General features: G+C 33.8%; 2 protein-coding genes, 1 long non-coding RNA gene and 3 pseudogenes across 6 annotated transcripts; 3 read left to right on the plus strand and 3 right to left on the minus strand.

Annotated features, from left to right (window-relative positions):
• Window positions 1-1,820: 1,820 nt before the first annotated feature.
• AT3G32031 lies at window positions 1,821-3,756 on the minus strand (annotated as a pseudogene; the record flags this gene model as incomplete). Its single annotated transcript has 1 exon — window positions 1,821-3,756.
• A 2,186-nt stretch (window positions 3,757-5,942) lies between these two features.
• Window positions 5,943-7,739, plus strand: AT3G32032 (annotated as a pseudogene; the record flags this gene model as incomplete). Its single annotated transcript has 1 exon — window positions 5,943-7,739.
• Window positions 7,740-9,569: 1,830 nt separating this feature from the next.
• Window positions 9,570-12,704, minus strand: AT3G32030 (Terpenoid cyclases/Protein prenyltransferases superfamily protein). The gene is made up of 7 exons (NM_114026.2): window positions 12,358-12,704; window positions 11,944-12,217; window positions 11,460-11,841; window positions 10,769-10,987; window positions 10,491-10,629; window positions 10,148-10,396; window positions 9,570-10,018 (listed from the first exon to the last, which is right to left on the minus strand). The coding sequence occupies exons 1-7, from the start codon at window positions 12,610-12,612 to the stop codon at window positions 9,722-9,724; spliced, it is 1,815 nt and encodes a 604-aa protein (NP_189746.1). The 5' UTR covers window positions 12,613-12,704; the 3' UTR covers window positions 9,570-9,721.
• Window positions 12,705-12,891: 187 nt separating this feature from the next.
• Window positions 12,892-13,637, plus strand: AT3G32035 (annotated as a pseudogene; the record flags this gene model as incomplete). Its single annotated transcript has 1 exon — window positions 12,892-13,637.
• A 7,158-nt stretch (window positions 13,638-20,795) lies between these two features.
• On the plus strand, window positions 20,796-21,073 carry AT3G06255. The gene has a single exon (NR_141237.1). It is a non-coding gene; the product is annotated as an other RNA (long non-coding RNA).
• Window positions 21,074-24,908: 3,835 nt separating this feature from the next.
• AT3G32040 (Terpenoid synthases superfamily protein) lies at window positions 24,909-26,370 on the minus strand. Its single transcript, NM_114027.3, has 2 exons — window positions 25,782-26,370; window positions 24,909-25,676 (listed from the first exon to the last, which is right to left on the minus strand). Exons 1-2 carry the CDS (start codon window positions 26,271-26,273, stop codon window positions 25,086-25,088), a joined length of 1,083 nt encoding a protein of 360 aa, NP_189747.1. The 5' UTR covers window positions 26,274-26,370; the 3' UTR covers window positions 24,909-25,085.
• Between the last annotated feature and the right edge of the window lie 204 nt (window positions 26,371-26,574).

Genomic DNA, 26,574 nt, shown 5'->3' on the forward strand with positions numbered 1-26,574 from the left:
GAATCTCATTGGAGATGTTAGACATGGTGACGATAAATTTTTTAATTAAAACGCTAGGGTTGTTGCATTTGATGTTTGTGCTAATATGGACTTGTTTGATAAAAACATATGTGTTTGAAAATTATTTGGGCCTGACATACTAATTATCCACGGCCCACAAAATCAAAACCTTATTCCTATCATTATTCATCTCATCATCTTCTCCATTGTTGGTTTCTCACTTTCCTTCCATCTCATCCAATAATATTTCTATTTCTCTAGATTTTATCAAATCAAATCTTGAGGCTTGGTTTCTTGTCAAGTAGAGAGAAAGGGTGGATCATTAGATTTTTCTTGAGGCTTGGTTTCTTGTCAAGTAGCTTTTTGTAGTAATTATCATCTCATCTTTCTACTTTTGATGTCTCTATTTTCAATCTCACCTCCAATCCTCCACCTTTGTTTCTTCGGTTTCCAATTGGTTTAGCTTGGCCTTTTTTCTGGATTCTTAGGTTAGATATTACCCATGGAAGAGGCTGATTTTGAAGAGAAAGATACTTTCTTAATCGAATAAACCGACAAAAACTCTATTTCGGTCTATTCCCGAATTCGTTTAAAACCCAATATCAAAACCAAACTGAACCGAACCGAATTTTTGTTCAGTTCAATTCGGCAGAATTTGAGATAACCGAAGAAACCGGAAAACCGAACCAATTAAACCGACTAAACCGAATGCCCAGGCCTACTTTTTAAAGTCTTTTCAGGTATTCTATGGAGAGGGACAACAATGGAGATGAGAAGACATTTTGGAGCAAAAGACGAGGAAAAGAAGCTAAAGGACAAATTCACTTTCAGATCCAGTCGAGAGTGTCGATCGACACACTCTTGGTGTCGATCGACACACCAGTTGCGGCTCCGAGAAGTTCATCACGCTTTTAAGTTTGAAGAATTGGTAATTTGCCCAGAAGACTTACCTATTTTCATTAATAATCCCTGCATGTACGTTTTTAGGTGGTATATATAGTTTTAAAGGTCATTGTTTAGACCTATCAGGCTTTTTATCAAGTTTCCCTGCAACCAAGCTATTCATCCCCTGTTTTCAGAGATTTATTCAGAGATTTTCAATAACAGTGAAGAGATCTTTTCTAATTCTTTTCTTTAATGATTTGTTTATGCTTTCTCACTCAATCATGTTGTTTGTTTCAATTGCCATGTCTGAGTAGTATGCTTGTTAGGGTTAGGGTTTCTCACTAGGGATTCATATCATTTAGTAGATTTCCCCTTTCTAGGTTAACTGTAAGATTCTTCATCTTTAGTTGCTCTTAATGCTAGTTCTACAGTAATTAATTACAACGTTATTCCAGATAATAGATATACCCTCCATAGGTATTGCTATAATAACTATTATTTGATGAGACTGATTTATAGGTGTGTAATAAGAATTGGCCTATCTATTAAGGTGAACTTATCGAAATCGTTTAGCATGCATGTTTAGGAATAAGATTTCCCGAAATGCCACCATGAATTTTAGATCTAAGCATTGTGAGTTTTACGAAACGCCACGGTTATTATGATATTAGAGTTTGAGTTTAAGAACGGTTCGAAAACAGTCTAGCTATCACTAGATCTACTAATCATAAGTTTCCTGAGAATATCCTAAACATGACATTTTATTATCTTGATTTACAACCAACAAATCTGCACTTTGCTTACTTTGTTTTCTTTTTAGTTTTCTCATACTCATCTAGCTTAATCTTGACACTTACCTCATTGTGTTAACAAAAGAACTCTACGGAATTCGATCCTTAAATACTGCAATTGATCTCTTATTTGAGAGAGTAGTCTTAGGGTAATTGACTCATATAAGAAGCCAATGGAGTGAAAGAGTCTATCAGGAATGTTCTATTTTCTATAATCGGCTTTTTGACCAACTTGTTCATATCGAACTGTAGAGTAAGATCACCAACATTCAGCCCTATCCTTCCCTTCCAAACGTCTATAATAGCTCTAGCCGTGGGCAAGAAAGGTCTTCCAAGGATTAATGGATCCTTAGGTTCTTTCTCATAAGACAAGATCACAAAATCTGTGAGAATCATGCTAGTCCCAATCATCACATGAACAATAATGATAAGGATACCGTCTGGAATGCGGGTTGAACGATCTACTAGTACAAGAGTGATATAAGTAGGCACAAGATTGGAATACCCGAGACTCATTGCTATAGAACGAGGCATACGAATTACGCTAGAACCAAGATCGCATAGAGCTCTTGGGAAGGTAGGTCTAGTAATAGTTACGCTTAGCGTAAAGGTTCCAGGGTCTGCTAGCTTCCTTGAGATTCATTCCTGAATGATATTGCTGTCTTGCTCTGAGATCATCATAATGCTGCACTCACTCTTTAAATTCTTGGTAACCATTGTCTTGACATACTTTCGTATCGTAGGGGAGATCTGATTGGGTTCAACAAAAGGCATCTCAATAATCAGTTTGTCAATCATAGCCTTACACCTGAGATCATCTAAAGCTTGTCTCGCCTTCTTGGGGTGCTTTGGAAAAGAAATCCTCCAATTTGCTGACTTTGCTTCAGTTGAGATTTGAACATTGTCTTAACGAACTTGGTGTCGATCGACATGGGGTTGGTGTCAATCGACACTATCGAGAATTGGCTCCTCCTTTTCCGTGAGATTGTCGATTCCATTCGACAAAGGTAAAACAGTTTCTTCAAGAACAATTGGTGTTGATCGACACCCTGATGTATCGATCGACACTAAGGTTTTTTTTGCAACTGGAGATGGTTTAGCTTTTGCTGAACATTCTCTCTAAAGGAGTGGGTTGAGTTGCTTTTCACTGCGTAGCGTGACCGCATTGACGGATTTTGTGGTAGAGGAAGACTCACAGAGTTTCTGAACGTCACTTTGTAGTTCAAAAAGATCGATTTTGATCTGTCTGAGTAATTCCTCTAACATTGCTTCTGTTGTACTCTTACCAACAGGTGGTAGGTGGGGTTGGATGGAAGAAGTGACAGCTGGAGAAGGAATGTGTGTAGACCCATTATCCTATGTGCTAACGGTTGAAGCTTCAACCAATTTTCTTTGTCTACTGTATATGCTCTTTGTTGTGAGACTTGTGACGACATCGTTGATTAGGATAAGTTCTTCGCTGGTGGATCTTGTCATGAAGTTACATGAACTCGCATCGTCTAATTACATTTGATACGGCTCATCTATTCCTCGGAAAAAATATTGATGAGTTAGCTTTCCTGGAAACCATGGTGTGGATAGTCCCTCTAATAGGATTTGAATCTTAGCCACGCTGCTTTTAGGGATTCTCCCGGAGCCTGAGTGATAGAAAAAATCTTCAATCGTAGTGCTTCAGTCACAGATTCATCGAAGAAGTGATTCATGAATGTGTTCTTTGTGTCTGTCCAATATGTCAATGAACCCGCTTCGAGAGGTCGCAGTCATGATGTTCCTCTTCCCGTTATAGAGAGGGGGAAGAGTTTGCAAAGAAAATAATCAGCTGCTACACCATTTGCTTTGATTGAGGACACTAAGTCTTCGAAGACTTCCAGATGATCGAGTGGTGATTCATCAGGAGCACCTCGAAACTTTCCTCGTGAAACAAGATCATAGTAGGCAGGGTGAATAGCAAAGTCTTCTCTTTCGGTAGCTTAATTGCTGATCGATTAGAGTAGAAGAGATCAACTTTGTTGAAGACACTAAATGTAACCGATTTGTTCCGCAAATGGTGTCGATCGACATTGTCGTAGAATTCTGCCATAGAGTCGTGAATCAAAAGTAGATATGCACCTTCAATGACTTAATACACACAAAAAGGACTAGAAAGACCCTAAACACTATCCTGAAACTATGTTAGAAATCAGTAAAAACCATGATATATCAAAGAGGTTTGAAAATCGCGGTAATCTACAGACCACATTAAACAAAAACTCTGAATATAATTTACATACCACATCAAACAAAAGTTGCATTAGAACATCCGCTCAATAGTCCTACGTCTTTCTCATCCTTGTCCATCCGCTTTGAACCTACAGAAACTCCGAATTCACGTCAATGTACTCTAATACATTCATTAAAAGTTTGGCATGAGCTTTCTCATTAGGAGGTGTCATTCAGGGTACACGGTGCTTGGTTTTTGGTGGTGGAGTTTAAAGTGTTTATGGTTACCGTATAGTCTTGAATGCAGTATATGTTGCAAATCACTTCTTCTTATAAACACCTCCTTTCTCCTTTACTTATTTTTTTCTTTAGGTTCCCTCAAACTCAGATTTTTCTGTGGGGATCTCTGTGAATGACTCCATCTCTCCTCTAGGTGATCAATGTCTTTCCTTGGACTTATCATATGCCATTGGACTCTCAATTGTAACTATTTCCTTTCTTTTTCTTTCTTTTATTCCCTTTTTTTATTTTATTTTTTTAAATGAAAGGGGAAACAGAACTTCTAACCATTGAGTCTAGTGGGTGTACCTTTTCTGAATTGGTTCCCAAGGAAGAATAAGCTCTAGAACACATATTCACAATCTCTTCTTTGTTTCATCTTCCGTCTTCATGGCAAAAAATTGTGTCGTTCCTTTCCCTACAATGTTTTTGCACATAACTGCCAAATGAAGAAAGAAAAAGAGAATGCATGATGTCTGAAAAGAAGATAGGGTTTAGGGGTAGGAACCACTAAAAGTGAGTGGTCATTCAAGATCAGTAGAGAGTGTTAAAAAGGCATGAGAAGTCCTGAATGTATATGCTCGTTTCCCTGATCTAACACCTCTTCTTGAGAAAGAATTAAGATCATGTTAATCGTCCAGTATAAGATAGAATTGAAGTCAAAACCAACTGAAATTTTCACGGGTTTAAACTTCATGGGGACGATCAGGATGTAGTGTTCAAGATTGGCTGTTTTTTGCAACTCTGTAAGTGTTCCTTAAGAAAACAACTATCAACAGATAATGGTCAATAATCATCTTATAACAAGGTCATAGTTCCGTACTAGTATTGACTCACTAAAACATTTACTCGATAAAAAAAAATATATAAAATTTATGCTTTGTTAGAACATATTGATGTAAATATTGGAAACAAAATCTCAAGTCAACAAAATAGAGAATATCATTAGTAGTAACATATTAATTATATAGTTGGGTTGATATTGGCCAATATCCCATCTATAACATGAACTCATTTCCTTGAGTAGTTTAGGATTTTAAATTTAGCACCCTATACAATCTCGTCTATTTTAGGTTTAGATTACCCAAGTATTTAAGGATTTAACCTCATTTAGACTAGCAAAGCAGTCATGAAACTTTATTTAATTAAGAACTATAGTACTTATCATGAGGTTATATGTAAGATTTTTGTCACTAATTCTACTTTTGTAATACGCGGTAGATATACTAATTGGTTTTTTGATTCATAAATTCCTTAAATGCTAATGCTTTCTCAAAATTTTCTCTCTTAATTTTTTAGATCAATAGCGTGTGTTAATGTCAAATTGGAAAAACATTGACAAATTTCTTTATGTGGCAGATGTAAATGAACATCCTGTTGAGTTTAGAATTTCGTGATTTTTAGCTATAAAATTCCAATTAAAATTAAATTACTATGAAGTATAGTTTGATTTATTAAAGTATTATACAATGTGGATCATTTTGATTAGGTCATTGATAATTGTTTAATTAAATACTCGATTTTGATCCGCACGTACGTGGGGAGTTTTATATTTTAAGAAATGTATTGGAATACTGTTTTAGTGATGTATATTGTAGTGTATAAATTATAATGTACATACAAAAGTGTATAGTGTTATTTATAACACAATAGCTAATATTGTGAACCGCACATTATGCGGGTTATAAGTATGATCATATAGTTTTGATAAAAGTTTGTATTAAGATTGTTTTTTTTTGTTAGTGAATTATATAATAGTATATATCATAAACTTATCAGTTATCATAATCTTTAAGAATAAGATGTGTGGAAGGTAATGTAAAAGTAATGAAAAGTGGACCCTCCATGTAGATGGTGCGTCCTCACAGCTCGAATCCGGCGTCGGCATACGCATCACCTCCCCAATGGGAGAGATCCTAGAGCATTCTTTTCGTCTGGCATTCAAAGCATCAAATAATGAAGCCAAATACAAGGCACTCATAGCCGGTCTTTGTTTACCAAAAAGCCTTGATGTTTGTAAATTTCAGGCTTACTGCGATTCACAACTCGTCGCTAGTCAGTACAATGGCGAATACGACGTCAAAAATGAACTGATGGACGCCTACATATAAATCGTTCAGGGGCTTGCCAAGACCTTCAATTTCTTCGCACTTAGCAAAATTCATAGAAGCGCGAACGCTCCAGCCAATGCTCTAGCTACGCTTGCTTCAACATCCAATCCGGACCTCCGGCGAGTCATACCAGTCGAATGCATAGAAAAATCAAGTATTCCGAGGCGGATTATAATCTGTAAGATAGCCGAGTCAAAAGAAGAAGAGCCCCCTAAAGGGTCAACAAGTAATTCTGACGATTGGCGACAAGAATTCATAGACTACATCGCCGATGGCGTAGTCCCTAAGGAGAAGTGGGAGGCACGACGCCTTAAAACAAAAGCTGCCAAGTATACGATGATCAAGGAAAATCTTTTCCGTTGGACTACTTCATACGTGTTATTAAGGTGCCTAAGTAAAGTTGAGGCTAAGCTGGTCATGCGAGAAACACATGGTGCATGTGGGAATCAATCAGGAGGACGAAGCCTTGCTACCAAAATTATGAAACATGGCCAGTATTGGCCTACAATAATCACGAATTGTATTCGTTTTGTAGACAAGTGGGAGCCTTAACAGAGGCAAATCTCGATTATTCACACCCCAATTGAAGTTCTAACTACGTCCACGGCACCGTATCCATTCAAGCGCTGGGCAATGGATATCGTAGGCCCCTTACCATTGTTCAAAGGCAAGCGATTCATACTTATATTATGGACTATTTTACTAATTGGGTGGATGCCGAGGCATATAACAAAATCCAAGACGAGACGTTCAACGATTCGTATGGAAGAACATCATCTACCGCCATGGTCTTCCTTACGAAATTATTATGGATAATGGTTTACAATTTATTTTTCTGCAGTTTGAAGAATTTTGTGCCCGATGGCGAATACGCCTCAACAAGCCAACCCCGCGTTACCCTGCGTGTAACGGACATGTAGAGGCGACCAACAAAACTATACTAGACGAGCTTAAAAAAGGGCTCGAATCTAAGAAGGGAGCTTGGGCAGTAGAAGTTGATGAAGTCCTTTGTAGTCACTGCACAACTCCTCGACGAGCATCCGGTGAAACATATTTCTCCCTTACTTATGGGATCGAGGCCATGGCACCCGCAGAGGTGAGCGTCGGTAGTCTCCGAAGATCAATGTTCATCAACAAGCCAAACCTCAACGACCATATGCTTGTGGATAGCCTCGATGATGCTGAAGAACATCGCAACGGTGTCCTCCTCCAGATTCAGAACTACCAACAAGCTGCCGCTCGACATTATAACACAAAGGTAAAACCTCGATTTTTCATAGTCGGCGACCTAGTGTTCCGCAAAGTATATGAAAATATTGTCGAATTCAATGCTGGGAAGCCGGGAGCTAAGTGGGAAGGTCCATATCTCGTCGCCAGGATCGTTCGGAGTGGCGTTTATGAAATAATGACTATGTCCTGTGAAAAAGTCCCCCAATCCTGGAACGCACACAAACTCAAGAAGTATCATTCTTGAAAGAAAAAAGACTCCACCATCCTTTGTACATCTGCTTCAATTCTATACCAAAAAAAATATAATAAAAAAGCCGCTATGTAAATTTGAAAGGGAGGTACGTAGGCAACCTGTTTACAGACGCAAATGTCTTTGTAGATACAAAAAAAAAAAAAAAAAAAAGGAAGGGTCGTTAGTAAATATTTTTTTACCTTCTTCCAAAACCAAAGAATAACAACGTACGCTTCGTAGAACAAAATCGCCAAAACATACAAGCCAGGCACATATATCATTCTCGGATGATTCTCGCACTGCTTTAAAATGATTGATGAAAACATTTAGCTGACCTAAGTTCGCATAAACATCAAGTCATTAGCACTAAGGGTAAGCTGGGCACCAGATGACATAATCATCAACCGCACCAAAGAGAGTCCAGCCGAACTTTGAAAAATGGATAAACATCGGGCTCTGGTGTACTGCATTTTAGCGTCACCCGCAATAAGGTTTGTTAGGAGATGTCCAACGACCCAACCACATGATCATTTAAAAGAAGACACCAAAAAGCCATAGAATAACTTCTTCATTTCATAATTTTTTGCAAAGCCCGGCAAGCGGAAACAAGAGAAGGGAGAAAAATAAAAACAGCAACGAGTACAACACTTAAGAAAAAAAGAAAAGCATACGCATAACAAAAGGAAAGATACAGAAAAAAAAAAAAAAAAAACTATGGCCTCCCAGACGGGCCAGATCCAGCGCCTCCTCGAAACCTAACTCAACAATACTCCCGTAGAAACACCTACATATGATTCAGTCGACTAATTCCATAGCACTCCCAATATTGAGGGTCGACCTCCAGCCTCCTCATTTTGAGCTCTATTTCTTGCATCATTCGAACGAGTTCGGCATGGCGACGGCAATACGCCTAGTGTTGTGTCTCCAACTGTGGAAAAAACAAAAGAAATCATGGATCGTCAAAATAAGGCCAAAGGATAATTTACCACAGAAATAAATAAACTCACCGTACGAAACCAAAAACGGAGTCGACTAGCATCCTCCGGGCGAAGAGTACTAAGTAAGTCACCCGGAAACTGAACGCTCCCAAGCACAAAGTCACGACCCACCGAAACAAAAGTCGGAGAAGCAGCGGCTGCGGAGGGCCTCTTCCAAGGATACAGAGGTTCCCCAACCAAAAGCTTTGGCCGAAGAGTACTAAAAAGACAAATGCGAAATAATATTTAATTAGAGGTACTCTGTTTTCTTAATGTTTGATATCCATTCCAAATATTGCTATGTTCAAAACTATGACTCAAGTAAAATATACTTATGGGTCCGCCACTGATGCATGCCTTGGTTTAGCAATGAACTGTGAGAGAACTTGTACGACATAACAAAATTTTAAACGAATGATAAAAAATAAAAACCTACTAATTAATCGTCTGTAACTTTTAAGATCCTCAAACGTAGGACTGTCCATCCTTCAAAAGCTCGTGGTTCTGTTCCATATGAGGCATTGAGGGGTTCTCAGCCAATAAACTTACCTCAATACTTATGTTCTTTGAGAACGTAAAATGTTGTATTTCTGATATTGTTAAGAATTCAGGATAGCTACTAAGCACTATCGAGGTTTCTTTACTCTTCTTTTGTCCTTTTTGTTTCATTATTGAATAGATGTGTCCTATAATATTGTTTGGTCGTAGGTCTCACTCATGAAGAATTTCAATTCAGAAACACCAAACTACTTTATATGAACCAACTTGCTAATATTACGAATAAACACAAAATTACATAGTGGACAAAAAGTGGCCACATTTGAAGCACTGGAGTTGTTGGTAGTTGGATACGTCATAATTTGTTAATAAATGAAGTCAAATTTAAATTTTGGAGAATTATTGATGAAAATAATTAAATATATTGGCAAATTTCATCGTTTATTTTGGAAAAAGAAAAAACAAAAAACAGGTTTAAAAAGATGAGTTTAAGTAGCATAATTGAAAATGGTGATATGATCAAACAGGAATGGGATGGATGAATATAGAGGTGATGAGATCTTTGAGATTTCCATGCGGATAGGTGAATTCATCATTACCATGCTTGCAAAACACATCGAACAAGCGTGCAAGATTGAGGCATCGCACCAAAACTGGTCGTGGCACATCAGTGATCGTCAACAACTCCTCCATGACTATTTTATAGTTATCTCTAGCCATCTTTCTCAATTCTTCAACCGCTTCTTCTTTAGTAACACCGTGTTGATTCATGTAAGAGTTTACCCCATTCACGACCTCTCCTTTGCTCATCTCTCTCTGCACATTGTATATATACACCCATATAATTTATAAGTATGCAGGACAAACGTCACATGGTAAAGAAAAAGAATGTACAAATTGACCTAGTCTTAACTATTCCTCTTAATATTTCATTTGGTTTAATACCTCGTAGGTGACTATGTCGTTGTTTATACGATATAGAACACTCAAAGCTTGTAATATTTTTGGCTTGGAGTCAAACCATTCGTACAATGGTTTCTCGTCGCAATCTTCCATCGCGATAAAGCTGTACAAAGCAAAATCATCCATCCCCCCAGTGACCTCCCCAACCTCCATGTACTCATCAAAGGTTGGCATATAGCCTTCACTTGCCCATTTTGATAATGCTAGGTACGCTCTCCCTAAGCTCTTAGTCTAAGGATTTCATTTGAAAAGAAAAGAAAAAACTTAATTAAAAAGAATTACCCTTTTCACAGCACTTATGTATATTTTTTGGTCTATTAATCACCTCATCTATCGTGTGTTGTACACTAGCAGATCTTCCTCGGGGCTTCATTTCTCTTTCAATCTCTCCTATAGTTTCCAATATTAATCGGAGGACTATTCTCGAATAGTTTGGTAGTTCGTCAATCGCTTCAATATCCCACCTGTCCAATATTGCCATTTCGTATGAAAATATAGTTTTTAGTTAAAGACAAAACAAGTATTTTAAGAAAAATAATAAAATAATTAATAAATAAATCCACAAGGCATAAACGAACGATAAGTGGATGCGTATAGTAGTACCTTTGCAAAGAGTCTATGAGACTTTTAGCTTCGGGGTAAGTTGCATATGAATCACACACGTCATTCAAAGCAACCACGATGATGGTCATTTTAGCTATTATAATTCTCCCAAGTGAAAATCGTGGCTCGAAATATAGTCCCAATGTAGGGAAATAGGTCTCCACAATTCTATCCCTCACGCAAGGAAGGTTAGAGGGAATATCTTGATCTTTCCACCATCTGCAAAGAAGAAACAATAAAAAAAGCTTCAAATATTACAAGGACGCATAGAGGTCATTGTGAGCTACTTCATTCACATGGCACAAGAATCTAGAACCCACAAATCCAGTTATAGAAAGAAGATGTAACCTTGTCAGTTATAATTTATCAAAAGGGTTTTAAGACCAAACCGTGTGACGATTTCTTTAGAAAACTAAAAAAACTAACAAAAGTTATATAAATAAAAGAGAGTTATGATAATAAATTAAACTTTAGATACAAAAAATTTAGGAAATAGTCTAGATTTTTTAATAAATCAATAGAATAATATAAATCAAAACCATAAATCCTAACACTTAACCTAAGAAACCTACACCAAACACTATACTACAGTTTTGTCATATTATTTTAATTCAGTATTATCTTCCCGATCATCCTTATACAATTAATAGAAGTATAGAAAAAGAGTAGTATAATATGGTGATTAGCATACTTGGTGAGAGTTTTGAGCTCTTGGATGTAATGTAAACGACAATAATTGAAGCTGAGCTTTCCAAACTTGAGAAGCGTCAGATCATGACCTTCTTCTTGTTCGTAGAAAGAGATGTATTTCCTTGCGACTAGTATTTCCATGTTATGATATCGATCTATGTACAAGGCGTCACGAATATGTGAGGAGAAATGTGGAGGAATAGTAGTACTCTCTACCAAAGACTCCAAGTGGTTCCTAGTGAAACTCTTGGCTTCCTCCATTATATATTGATCAGAGGGTGTCCCAAGATGCGCTGCTTGGTATAATTGTAGCATTCCTCTAACATCCCCGACTAGACTCTCCTTGAGCCTCCCATCTTCACCCTTGAATCTTACGAAGCTATCTATAATGTAACCGATATATATATATAGCCAATCATCATGTTGTATATAGATTTGAAAGCATATATACATATGTGATGAATCAAGGAAAAAGATATTGTTACCGCATGACATCTTGTGTTGATATAGTCGGAAAACCTCAAACATGATGGAGATTGTTTCCAAATCGTCTTCCTCGGCTATTATCATGTCCAGCTCTTCAAAAGCCTTGTTTAGGATCATCTCAATTTCGCTCTCGAAGTAATACGAGATGCCAAGGCTGATAAGCAAATGGATTAAACGAATCTTGTCCTTGTTGCTGTTGTGAGAAGAGATGAGCCTGTCTCTCACGTATGGCTTCATCACGGATTCAATCTCTCTCGCTATGTCATCAAATTCCTACGAAGATACACAAATAAATGATCAAGAATTATCTTCTTTAAAAAGAGAAGAAAAACAAAATAAAAACGAATCATGTTCTCTGCCGCAAGGCTCGTGAATGGGTCCCTGAACATTTTTCTTTTGATCCAAATACTTACGGAATCGTCAACCGAAACTGAGAGGAAGTAATCTCCCCAAATGGAGGGAGAAAAGAGTATCGAAGGACGACCACTCTCAAGATCATCACTAGTCGAACTCTTAGTAGTAGCCTTAACACATACAAAGTCGTGCTTCATAGGTTTCAGAGAAAGAGAAGGGCGAGGAAAGAGAGATTGACTGGTCTTAAGAAAGAGAGGAGCTTGGTGAAGGTAAGAGAGAGTTCCGAGCCCAAAAACCGTTCTTGCTACTGCCATTGTTGGCCACAGTTTAGAGAGATTGATATAGCTACTCTGTTTCACTGTAAGTTAATCTGTTTTTAGGTTTTGTTCTATTCAAAAGCTTTCTCATTTTCTGTTGCTCTTATTATTTCCCTTAAGTAAACAAGGAGGCTATGTCACGTGGTCCACATGGTCAACAGCCAGGAAACGTTTATTGAATATTGGATTTTAACAAAAAAAACTTTCAATATTCATTTTTAAACCCTAGACTATATTTATTAAAAACATTTAAACTAAAATTCATTAATAAAAAAGAAGTCGGAGTCTTTGGATAACTTTAGGGACAATAATTCAGAAATATTTCCATGGTCTGACTAAGTAGAGACAAGATATAAATCGGATAACCGGGTTACATGATGAGAATGGAAAATGGTGTATAGAGACTAAAGAGATTCAACACAAAGCAGTGTCTTATTTTGAGAAGTTATTCACTACGACAAATTCTCAGGTTTTTGAGGATTCCTTGACAAAGGTTAAAAAATTAATAACAGATCAAACAAATGATTTTCTTACGGGGCCCGCAACAGAGAGTGAGGTGCGTGCGGTATTATTTCTAATGCACTTGGAGAAGTCACCAGGACCAGATGGTATGACAGCTTTATTTTTTCAAAAAGCTTGGGATATCATAAAAACGGATTTGTTATATCTAGTAAACTCTTTTTTCAAAATGGAGTTTTCGATAAACGGTTAAATACTACTAATATATGTTTGATTCCAAAATCGGAGCGACCGACACGGATGATGAAGTTACGACCTATTAGTCTTTGTAATGTTGGGTATAAAATTATTTCGAGAATACTTTGTCAAATACTTAAGACGGTTTTACCAAACCTTATTTCGGAAACTCAATCTGCGTTTGTAGAAGTAAGTTTGATTTCGGATAATATCCTTATTGCACAAGAAATGTTTCATGGGTTAAGATCTAACCTGCCATGTAAGGAAAAATACATGACAATCAAAACATATATGAGTAAAGCATATGATAGGGTTGAATGAAATTTGTTTCATGGGTTAAGAACTCCCAGTTTCAAAACATTGCAAAATATTAAAAACAATTTGCACGAAAAGCTTCGATTATGATTTATTTTACTTTACTTACAATCATCCAATACATTTTTGATAGTAACAACTATATTTCAGTTCAAGGTTTTGTACAACAAACTCGCCAAGTTTTATAACTTGACTCTTCACTTTCAAAAAATACAGAATAATCATATGAAGTAAAATATAATATATTGTACAGCTCTTTTTTGCAATTGTCAAATTTTTATAAATATTATATCAAATCTTAACTTTCGAAACTGGGAGTTCCACTCTACTTTTACAATTTAAAAATTATATGTATGTGATCCTGAAAACGTTTACAATATATGTATAAAAGCTATATTACGTATTATTTTTTACTTCATAGGATTATTCTGGTTTTTTTAATTTGGAGGATAAAGTTACAAAAAATTATAATTTTGAAGGTTTTTGCACAAAACCTTTCATTTAATTTGAATTATTTATTATTCTTTGTTTAAGTTTCTAACTAAAATTAAAAGTAGAATGCAGAAAATAAAATTTTGAAATATAAATTGAATAGTTCAATTATAAAGCTGAGTAGCTCAAAAAACCAATTTAACAACAAATATAGCTTTATAATATTAGCATTGTATAATTAAGCATACTCTAGTTAATTATATTCAGTTTTAATTTTTGTACTTTATCCTTTTAGAAAAATATTTTAGATAAAGTCCAAAAATTAAAATATTATAGAGCTTTTCTCATATATTAATACTTGGGCCTCAGAAATGGAGAGTAGATAGGCCACCAACCCCATGTTCCAATTATGCATGTGTTTGCATGTTAGTCAAGTATGCAAAATTTTCTTTAAATAATATGTATATCCTCTGCGATATTTTTGAACCTTTGGTATCTTTCATATCTTTCATTTCAGTTTCGATGATTCCAAATACGCTCTGATCAAGAATATAATACATGGGGAGGTTGTTAAGCTGTTATTATATATAAAGAAACTAAGAAAGTTAGTTTAGTGATCGTATTCGTATGTCATTTTTCTTGTCCCATAATTTCATTAGTATTAATTAAATCTTTAGTAGCTGGTAAGATTTGTTTCTTATTGGAATAAAGCTTCGGTTCTGAATAAATGTCATTTGCACTTCCGCACAATTGTGTCTGTTAAAAAATTGACGGTTAATTTTTAACATTTGTGTCTTTTCATCGTAAATATTTTTATCCACTAAAATATTGACGGTTACCTTTTTTATATTTGTGTTTTTTCATCGTAAAAAGTTGTGTCTATTAAAATACTGGCGGTTATTGTTTTACATTTTTATATGTTTTTCGTAAACAGTTGTGTCTGTTAAAATTTTAACGGTTATTTTTTTATATTCGTGTCTTTTTCTCGCAACTTCTTGTAAAACTATATTTCATCGTAACTTTTGGTTAATATTGATTGTTATTTTTTCTGTTAAGGTCTTTTTATCGCAACAACTCGTAAACTGTATTTTTATCATAAATAGTTGTGTCAGTTAAAATATTGACGGTTACTTTTTTAAATTTGTGTCTTTTTATCGTAACTTTTGGTTAAAGTTGACAGTTTTTTTTTCTGTTGGTGCCTTTCTATCGCAACTTCTCGTAAAATTGTATTTTTGTCGTAAACAATTGTGTCTATTAAAATATTAACGGTTACCTTTTCACATTCGTTTCTTTTCATCATAACTTTTTGATATAGTGTTATTTTTCCGTTAGTGTCTTTTTATCGCAACTTTTTGTCAAAATATTTAGGGTTATTTTTCACCCGTGTATCTCTTTATTGCAATTTTCCGTTATACTATTGACAGTTATATTTTTCGTTTGTGTTTGTTCATTGCATCTTTCCTTATAAATAGTTGTCTACTTAGATGTTTGTAACTGTTGAACTCTATATATTAGTCTTTTTTCTTAAGTAATTTCTAAATTTCTGTTCTTTACCACAAATTATTTGTTTCATGATGAATAAAAAAAAAAATTTGTTTTGCATTTCTAAACGATTATGTTTTTTTATCGCAACATTTGGTTAAAATGTTGACGGTTACTTTTTTTGTTCATGTCTATTCATCATAACTTTCCACTAACATGATGGTTATTTTTCCGTTAGTATCTTTTTATCGTTACTTTTCGTTTGTATCTTTATCTTTTTTGTTGTGTTTTTTTTGTCGCAACATTTCGTTAAAATATATGTTCAACAATCATAATCATATCAGCAGTGTATAATTAAGCATACTCTAGTTAATTATAGTTTTAATTTTCGTACTTCATCCGTTTAAAAAAACGTTTTAGATAAAGTCCAAAAATTAATATATTAGAGACCATTTCTCATATATTAATGCTTGGGCCTCGGAAATGGAGAGTAGATAGGTCACCAACCCCATCTTCCAATTATACATGTGTTTGCAAAATATAAAAAACAATTTGCATGAAAAGCTTTGGTTATGATTTATTTTACTTTACTTAAAATCATCCTATACATTTTCGATAGTAACAACTCTATTTCAGTTCAAGGTTTTGTGCAACAAAATCGCCAAGTTTTATAACTTGACTCTTCACTTTCAAAAAATATAGAATAATCATATGAAGTGAAATATATTATATTTTATAGCTCTTTTTGCAATTGTCAAATTTTTATAAATACTATATCAAATCTTAACTTTCGAAACTGGGAATTCCACTCTACTTTTACAATTTAAAAATTATATGTATGTGATCATGAAAACGTTTACAATATATGTATAAAAGCTATATTACGTATTATTTTTTACTTCATAGGATTATTCTGGTTTTTTAATTTGGATGATAAAATTGAAAAAAATATAATTTTGAAGGTTTTTTGCACAAAACCTTTCATTTTATTTGTATTATTTATTATTCTTGGTTTATATTTCTAGCTAAAAGTAAAAGTAGAATGCAGAAAATAAGATTTTGAAATATATAAACTGAATAGTTCAATTATAAGGCTGAGTAGTTCAAGAAACCTGTTTAACAACAAATAATGCTTTAGAAATACGAAATGATTCAAATAAAATAGAAGATTTTAATCAATTTACGTTGTAATATATATGTTCATTAATCATAATCATATTACCAGTGTATAATTAAGCATACTCTAGTTAATTATATTCAGTTTAAATTTTTGTACTTTATCCTTTTAGAAAAATATTCTAGATAAAGTCCAAAAATTAAAATATTATAGACCATTTCTCATATATTAATGCTTGAGGCTCAAAAATAGAGAGTAGATAGGCCACCAACCCCATGTTCCAATTATGCATGTGTTTGCATGTTAGTCAAGTATGCAAACATTTAAATAATACGTATATTCGCTGCGGTATTTTTGGACCTTTGGTATCTTTCATTTCAGTTTCGATGATTCCAAATATGTTCTGATCAAGAGTATAATACAGGGGGAGGTTGTTAAGCTGTTATTATGTATAAAAAAACTAAGAAAGTTAGTGATCGTATTCGTATGTCATTTTTCTTGTCCCATAATTTCGTTAGTATTCATTAATTCTTTAATGGCTGGTAAGATTTGTTTCTTATTGGAATAAAGCTTCGGTTCTGATTTATTTTACTTACTTACAAAATAATAGTTATCCTATAAATTTTCGAGTTAAACAGGGGATTAACTCTATTTCATTTTCTTAGTATTGTTTTTTTATTTTTTATTTAAATTTTTAGCTAAAAAGTAAGGAGATAATAGTGAAGGTCCATTTGGTTTCAGTAGTTAACCAAAAATTAATTAATGCTTGTACATCTAGGTTTTGAGTTCAAGTCCTAGAAAACAACGCATTTTTTTTTCAAATTAATGATGCAAACCTTATCGTAGGTCTAGAGTGCGCATGAAGAGCATGTCCATCACATGGATGTCGTAGATGCATGACCTTCTGTTAAAGATCCGAGTGTTTCGAGGAGAGCTGCACCGTAAAACCATTGTTCGGGGAAGCTATCAAAATTGCATATGCTACAAGTAATTAAATATCATCATAATATGATTAGATTAAATCTATTAACAATAACAATCCAAATAAATGTCATTTGTATTTTTGAACAGTTATGTTTTTTCATCGTAATTAGTTGTGTCTGTTAAATTGTTGACGGTTATTTTCTTACATTCGTGTCTTTTCATCGTAAATAGTTGTGTCTGTTAAACTACTAACAGTTACTTTTTTACATTCGTGTCTTTTCATTGACGGTTACTTTTTATATTCGTGTCTTTTCATCATAAACAGTTGTGTCTGATAAAATATAAATGGTTACTTTTTGCATTCGTGTCTTTTTATCGTAACTTTTGGTAAACATTGGCGGTTATTTTTTCCATTAAGGTCTTTTAAACCCAACTTCTCGTAAAATTGTATTTTCATCATAAACAATTGTGTCTATCAAAATATTGACGGTTACTCTTTTATATTTGTGTCTTTTCATCGTTTAATAACAAGAATCCGAATAAATACCATTTGCACTTCCGCACAGTTGTGTATGTTAAAACATTGACGGTTAATTTTTAACATTTGTGTCTTTTTATCATAAATATTTTTTGTCCGTTACAATATCGACGGTTACCTTTTTTACATTCATGTCTTTTCATCGTAAACAGTTTGGTCTATTAAAATAATGACATGTATTGTTTTACGTTTGTATCTTTTCTTCGTAAACAGTTGTGTCGGTTAAAATATTAACGGTAATTTTTTTACATTCGTGTCTTTTTATCTTAACTTTTGGTTAGTTATTTTTCCATTAATGTATTTTTATCGCAACTTCCAGTAAAACTGTATTTTCATCGTAAACAGTTGTGTTTGTTAAAATATTGACGGTTATTTTTTTACATTCATATATTTTTATCGTAACTTTTGGTTAATATTGACTGTTATTTTTTCCGTTAAGGTCTTTCTATCGCAACTTTTCGTAAAACTGAATTTTTATCGTAAACAGTTGTTTCTGTTAAAATATTGACAGTTATTTTTTTGAATTCATGTCTTTTTATCGTAACTTTTGGTTAAAGTTGACGATTCTTTTTTTGTTAGTGCCTTTCTATCGCAACTTCTCGTAAAACTGTATTTTTGTCGTAAACAGTTGTGTCTATTAAAATATTAACGTTTACTTTTTCACATTCGTTTCTTTTCATCAAAACTTTTTGATATACTGTTCTTGTTCCGTAAGTGTCTTTTTATCGCAACTTTTTGTCAAAATATTTAGGGTTATTTTTCACCCGTTGTATCTCTTTATTGCAATTTTCTGTTATACTATTAACAGTTATATTTTTCGTTTGTGTTTGTTCATCGCATCTTTCCTTATAAATAGTTGTCTACTTAAATGTTTGTAACTGTTGAACTCTATATATTAGTCTTTCTTCTTAAGTAATTTCTAAATTTTTGTTCTTTACCACAAATTATTTGTTTCATGATGAATAAAAAAAAATGTGTTTTGCATTTCTAAACGATTGTGTTTTTTTATCGCAACATTTGGTTAAAATGTTGACGGTTACGTTTTTGTTCATGTCTATCCATCATAACGTTCCGCTAACATGACGGTTATTTTTCCGTTAGTATCTTTTTATCGTAACTTTTCGTTTGTATCTTTGTCATTTTTTGTTGTGTTTTTTGTACTGCAACATTTCGTTAATATAAATATTCATTAATCATTATCATATCAGCAATTTTTAATTAAGCATACTCTAGTTAATTATATTCAGTTTTAATTTTCATACTTCATCCGTTTAAAAAATATTTTAAATCAAGTCCAAAAATTAAAATATTAGAGACCATTTCTCATATATTAATGTTTGGGCCTCGGAAATGGAGAGTAGATAGGTCACCAACCCCATCTTCCAATTATGCATGTGTTTGCATGTTAGTCAAGTCTACAAAATTTTCTTTAAATAATACATATATTCTTAGCGGTAGTTTTGGACCTTTGGTATCTTTCATTCAGTTTTGATGATTCCAAATTGGTCCTGATCAAAAATATAATACAGGGGGAGTCTGCTAACAGACATACAATGTCTAGCTGTTACTATGTATAAAGAAAGTTGGTGATCGTATTTGTATGTCATTTTTCTTGTCCTATAATCCTTTTAGTATTAATTAAATCATTAATGGTTGGTAAGATTTGTCTCCTATTCGAAAAAACTTCGGTTCTGATTTATTTTACTTACAAAGTAACAATCATCCTATACATTTTCTAGTTAAACAGGGGATTAATTCTATTTCATTTTATTAGTATTATTTTTTATTTTTTATTTAAATTTTTAATTAAAAAGTAACAAAATATATTGGAGGTCCATTTGTTTCAATAGTTAACCAAAAAATTATTAATACTCTTACACCTAGGTTTGGAGTTCAAGTACCAGAAAACAACGCAGTTTCTTTCATATTAATGGTGCAACCTTATCGGAGGTCCAGAGTGCGCATGAAGAGCATTTCCATCACATGGATGTCGTACATGCATGACCTTCCGTTGAAGGTCCGAGTGTGTCGGGGAGAGCTGCGCCGTGAAACCATTGTTTGGAGAAGCTGCTCATCATAATTGCATATGTTACAAGTTGTTAAATAATATCATAATATGATTAGATTAAATATCTCTAGTAAAAATATAATAACATGACAAAAGAAAAGAATGCAGACAATAAGCTTTTGAAATGCATAAATATAATATTTCAATACTAAAGCAGAGTAATTCAAGAGACCATTTTAACAACAAATAATATTTCAGAAATACAAAATGATTCCTATAAGAACAGAGGATTAGAGGACTTTAGTTTTGACAAAATAAAACATGAGAAATTTAACAAACAGTATGAAGCTTTAAATGCTATATTTGTATTTTAAAAGTATTTACTGTATTAAAAAACGATGTTACTAATCAATAAAGCTTCAACTTTTAAAAATGTCATTTAATGCCTAACTATTCGCTGACTTAATGATTAAATGGTTAACTTATGACGAGTATGCTATTTAAACGTCTACAACTTGAAAGTTGAGGTTTTTCTAGTTTTTCCATTTTTATATATACTAGGTTAAAACCCACGTTATATCGTATGATCATTTTTTTGAAGACAAAAAAAACATTAAAAGGATGAATTTTTCATCATACAGCAATTTCAACCAACTTAAAATTTGTAAAGTTTCTCTTTATTTTTGTCATTGTTATGTTTCCACCAAATCTTATCCTATTAGCATTCTCGCTATATCCACGGTCTTTCTGGTGACTCTGATTGATGCAAGAATTGGAGCTACTCCATCCTTTGATCACTTGATAATCAGGAGTTCCAAACTTGCCACGCGGAAGGTGGGTAATGAAGGTGGTGATCTGACACGCTAGCGATCGCTTCTCTCGTGTGGGACCGATTCAAGGGGAATTGATGGAAAGAAGGGTGATTGACTCGCTCAATCAGTCGGGTAATCGACTCACTCGATCAATGAACAAATAAAGGACGTTGAATTACTCAACAAACTTAATCCGTAGATCCTGAAGTACTTAGTGATGCACTCACAAAGAACTACAGAACAATGACAAAGGCTCAAACTTTTACAAGAAAACATTTCTATTACAACGTTCTAAGACTTCAAAGAAAGAAACCAAACATTAATGAAAAGATTGGACATTAATTGTAGAATTTGTCCAAATAAAGCAAGTGAGGTGTGCCTTGTATCTTGTCAACTTGGGGAGGAAGTTGTGACGTCTTGGAAGGTTATGGAGGGTCTCAAGATTCTCACAGAAGCGCACAAACAAAGAAGGAAAGAGTTGTTGGAAATCAATCTCCTTCGGCTCCATATATGGCAAGTAGTAACTCCACGGGTTCTTGTGTGGTCTAGATGTTCTCCTAGTTTCCACATATAGCTTTGAGGTGCGTCCAAGTGTAGAATAAGTAGGATTTCCTTGTTTGGCTTTATTTCGTGCGGTACTTCAGAAGGTAGTTCAACGGGTAGTTCAGCGAATAGTTCAGCCGGTATGTTGACTCGTTAAAAACCTTTCTAGGTAAACCCATTGGGACAAATCCTAGATAAGGGAAAAAGAGTGCAACTGTCATATCCCCACAATATGGTGACTCGGCTCGCTGGTCATTGACCCTTCTTAAATCATCATTAGTCTTCTTAGGATTAATTTGCTGGTGAATAATTAACCATACGCCTTCTGCTTGATTGAGACTCCAATTGGGCAAGGGTTCTCCAAAATGCTCCTTAGTAATCGGTTTGATAGATGTACCGGCTGGATTTGTTTGCTTCTGGTTTGGTTTGATTAGAATGTCCGCATCACGGATCAGCAAAACTAAATTCATCCTCGTTTTTTTTATTCGTAGACGAAAACATTACGATTCAACTCGGTATCTTTTTGGTTTATATAATGGTAAATAATCAAGTCTGCATAATTTTCTTTAAATAACATAAATATCCTCAGCGGTGGTTTATCTTCCATTTCATTTGTTAATGATTTTCAATAGGTTTTGATCAAGGATATAATACAGGTTGATGATACTAATATTAGATATGCAAGAAAAAAAAAGGATGACAAACACCCTGTTAGTATAATGAAAGTTAGTGATCGTATTTGTATTTATTTTTTGTCGTATAATCCTATTTGTATTAACTAAATCTTTAATGGCAGGCAAGGTTCGTCTATTTACCAAAAAAACAAAAGATTCATCTCTTATTAGATAAAAAGGATTTGTACAAAAAAAATCTCTAACTCGCTAATTTTTATAATTATATCCTTAATCGTCAAAAAATATAGATTAATGGTATAAAGTCAAAAATAATACGTAATATAATCTTTATACGTATATTATAACTGTTTGCACGGTCACATATATTAGATTTATAAAAAAAATTAAAGGTAGAGTTTAACTCTTCGTTGCGAGAGCTTTGATTTGACATATTATTTGTTATAAATTTACAAACTCGACGGTGGCAAAAAATGATAGAATTTTGCGTATTATTTTTGACTTCGTATGACTAGTCTTCATTTTTTGGAGGGGAACGCTAAAGTTGCAAAATTTTGCAAAATATAAAAAACAATTTGCATGAAAAGCTTTGGTTATGATTTATTTTACTTTAGTTACAATCATCCTATACATTTTTTCGATAGTAACAACTATATTTAGGTTCAAGGTTTTGTGCAAAAAAAAACCTCAAAATCGCCAAGTTTTATAACTTGACTCTTCACTTTCAAAAAATGTAGAATAATCATATGAAGTAAAATATAATATATTGTATAATCTTATGAAGTAAATATAATATATTGTATAGCTTTTTTTGCTATTTTCAAATTTTTATAAATACTATATCAAAACGTAACTTTCGAAACTGGGAGTTCCACTCTACTTTTACAATTTAAAAAAACATATGCATGTGATCCTGAAAATAATTACAATATATGTATATTTTTTACTTCATAGGATTATTCTGGTTTTTTAATTTGGAGGATAAAGTTGCAAAAATTTGTAATTTTGGAGGTTTTTGCACGAAACCTTTCAGTTTATTTGTATTATTTATTATTCTCGGTTTAAGTTTCTAACTAAAAGTAAAAGTAGAATGCAGAAAATAAGACTTTGAAATATATAAATAGAATAGTTCAATTTTACAGCTGACTAGTTCAAGAAAGAAACCAGTTTAACAACAAATAATGCTTTAGAAATACAAAATGATTCAAATAAAAACAGAGGATTATAATCAACTTCAATTTGACAAAATTAAACATATAAATGCTATACTTTATTTTAAAAGTACCTAATGTCTTAAAAAGAACGACGTTGCTAATAAAAAAATGAATTCATTCACACAGGCTCCGATTGGTAGTATTTCATAATAGCATAATGACATAAGTTGTTAAATAAAAAATTTGTAGAATGAAAAACTGTAGGACGAAATGTTTTTAAAAATATGTTGATTGGATATATTTTACAGAATGTATCCAATTAACATATTGTTAATAAAAGTAATGTTTATCCTTAATATAATATATTAAAAATAAAGTTTATAATTAATTAAAAAAATAATTTTTTAAAAAAATATATGAAAAGTTGATACTAAAGAATGTCAGATTACTAAAATTTATGAAAAGTTGTGAAAATGTTTTTTTGTATTATTAATGATATAATTTTTGTTTGAACAATGATATTTTTTTCTTTTGCAATTGCTAATATTTAGTATATCTAGAATAAAAACAATCTATTATGCAAATAAACAATTATATATTCCCATTTTTTGCATAATGAATTTATACTTGTAATTTTAGGCGAAAATAAAAATCCTGCATTTTTACTTTTTTAATGCAATTATGCAGATTTTCTTGATTGGTAAATTTTCTACATAATCGCATTAGAAAACGCCATTATGCCATTATGCGTGTTACCAATCATAGTCACAATCAAACTAAAATATATGTGACAAGAGGTTTGACCAAAAAAAAAAAAAGTTGACAAGTGGATGGAGAGAGAAAGTGAATCAGCTTCATTAACTACAGATAAGTACAAAACTAAAATTGTTCCCAAGGACAATAAAATCATGTACAAGGGTAGATCTACATTTAGTAAATAAAAACATAAACAAAAGAGATCAAAATTTAGTAATTTTTGACTTTGGAAATTTCATTTGGTGTGTTCATGGGAAAAGCAATTATTAATCATTCAAAGTGTTTAGTCTCCAGTTACATGCAAATCATCTTTTCATCATTGAAAATTCTCTAATTATGGCTAATATCTAAATGTAACCAAAAATCTAAACAAAATTCAAAACCCGTAAAAAATTTATTGGTTGAGGTAACATATAATTTCTAATAGAGGACAAAATCTTGCAAGATAAAGGGAATTTTCCTATGAAAAAGAGTTTTGGTCGTAAGTAAGAGAAAGAACTAGAGAAAGCAAGAGAGAAATAGTATTAAATGCGTTGTGTTGCGAATATTCCCGCCATTGGAATTCTCTCTCTTCCTATGACACACGTGCCTGTCTCCGTTAAGGGTATATTGTCGACAAAACTCGCTTGTCCCCACGAATGTGGTACAAACAGAAAGCTTTTGGTGAATGTGGTTCAAACGAAAGTGTCAAACAAAAATGTGGTACAAATAATTTTTCCTGATGAAGAATATTAAATGCTTTTATATAAAACAATTTAAGAATATTAATTCAGTCCCGAGGCAGGTAACAGTCTTTCTTTAATTGTAGAGCGAGATGAAATCAACAAGAATACGTTCTTCGTTGTTGGAAAAAAAAAAAGATACGTTCTTTGTTTACCCATTTGATTTGTTCCCACTTCCCATTTGCAAACCTTAATGATATATTTGTTGAAAACTGATATTAAGATTCGAAAACGTTATAATGGACACAGAGAGATGATCACAATATAAAAGGTTCGTGAATAATAAAACTAATAATGGACATTAGATCCTTTGAGGATATGTTCAGTTCATGCAAAATATCAGTTGTGTCTGCAAGCAATGTAGCTAGCAAGAGCCACCAGAGGCGCCACCTTATTGGAATCAAACCCTAGAAGCTGTTCCGCTGCTTCTCTTCTCAGTTTCTCTGCAACTTCCCTGGATCTCTCCAAACCTATCAGCCTTGGATACGTCAGCTTTCTTGCCATTACGTCTTTTCCGGCTGTCTTACCCAATTCCTCAGTAGATTCTGTTACATCAATAATATCATCAACTACCTGAAACAAAAGCCCAATACATCTCCCATACTTTCTTAGCTTTTGGATCTCTTCCTCTGTTCCACCTCCGATTATAGCTCCTAAAACCGCCGCTGCCTCCAACAAGGCGGCCGTTTTGTGTAGGTGGATGAATTCTAGACGCTCCAACCCGACGTCATATGGATTCAATCCTTGGCTACATAAGTCACTCACTTGCCCAGCCACTAACCCTTTTGTCCCGATGGCCTTTGCCAGCTCAGTTACAGAACGGATCATCCTCTCAGGAGCAACCAACCCACTTGACACAACCGTCATGTGCTCAAACGCCAAAGCAAGGAGTGCATCGCCCGCCAAAACCGCCATGTGTTCTCCAAATACCTTGTTTCCCAAAAAAGTACTTCTACACTTGTGAGCAAATAACAATATTAACTAATAAATGATTCAACTCTACTGAGCAAGGCCTCATATGATTTAACAATATACCTTGTGGTTGGTGGGCTTGCCTCTACGGAGGTCGGCATCGTCCATGCACGGAAGGTCGTCATGGATTAGAGAGCTCGTGTGGATCATCTCAACCGCGCAAGCGGCTGACATGGCAGTAGCCTCGTCGCCTCCCACAAGCTCACAGGCAGCAATGCAGAGCAGAGGTCGCACACGTTTTCCGCCCGCTAGTAATGAGTACCGCACCGCCTCTTGGATTGCGAGGGGATCTTGGGGAGGTACTGAAACGTTGAGAGCCATACTTACAGATTCGGCTTTACGGATCATATAAGACTTGAAGTCAAAGGCAAAGTTGCGATCATTGCTTTTTCCTTTTGGTGGAATCATGTCTTTGCCGCCTTGTGAGGTGAGAGCACAAGAGAGAGACAAAACAGTGCGTTTTTGGAGATTGTTGAATGATAATATGGAGTTGTATTTTCGTCCTCTGGTTTGGATGAAGAGAGAGGATGAGCTGAGATGAACAGTATTAGCCATGGCCGTTCCAACTTCTCAGATATAATATTATAACCAGTTAAGAGTAACTGGAGCTCTTAATAGTGGTAAACGCTCTTTCTTGTCACGGTTTATGTACATATTCTAACAAGTTGATCCATAAAATAATTATATAACATAAGCTGATGTAGAAAACGGTTCACATGTTATTGTCAAGATTAAGTGAATATTAAACTAATTGACGAGTCATTTGTCATGGTCATCTTCAGTCCTTAGTCCTTAAACTAAATCCTTTCTTAAACAATCATCAATCATAGCATCAACAATATATCAGCCTGCATGC

This window comes from Arabidopsis thaliana, chromosome 3 (assembly GCF_000001735.4).
Source record: "Arabidopsis thaliana chromosome 3, partial sequence".
Classification (NCBI taxonomy): Eukaryota; Viridiplantae; Streptophyta; class Magnoliopsida; order Brassicales; family Brassicaceae; genus Arabidopsis; species Arabidopsis thaliana.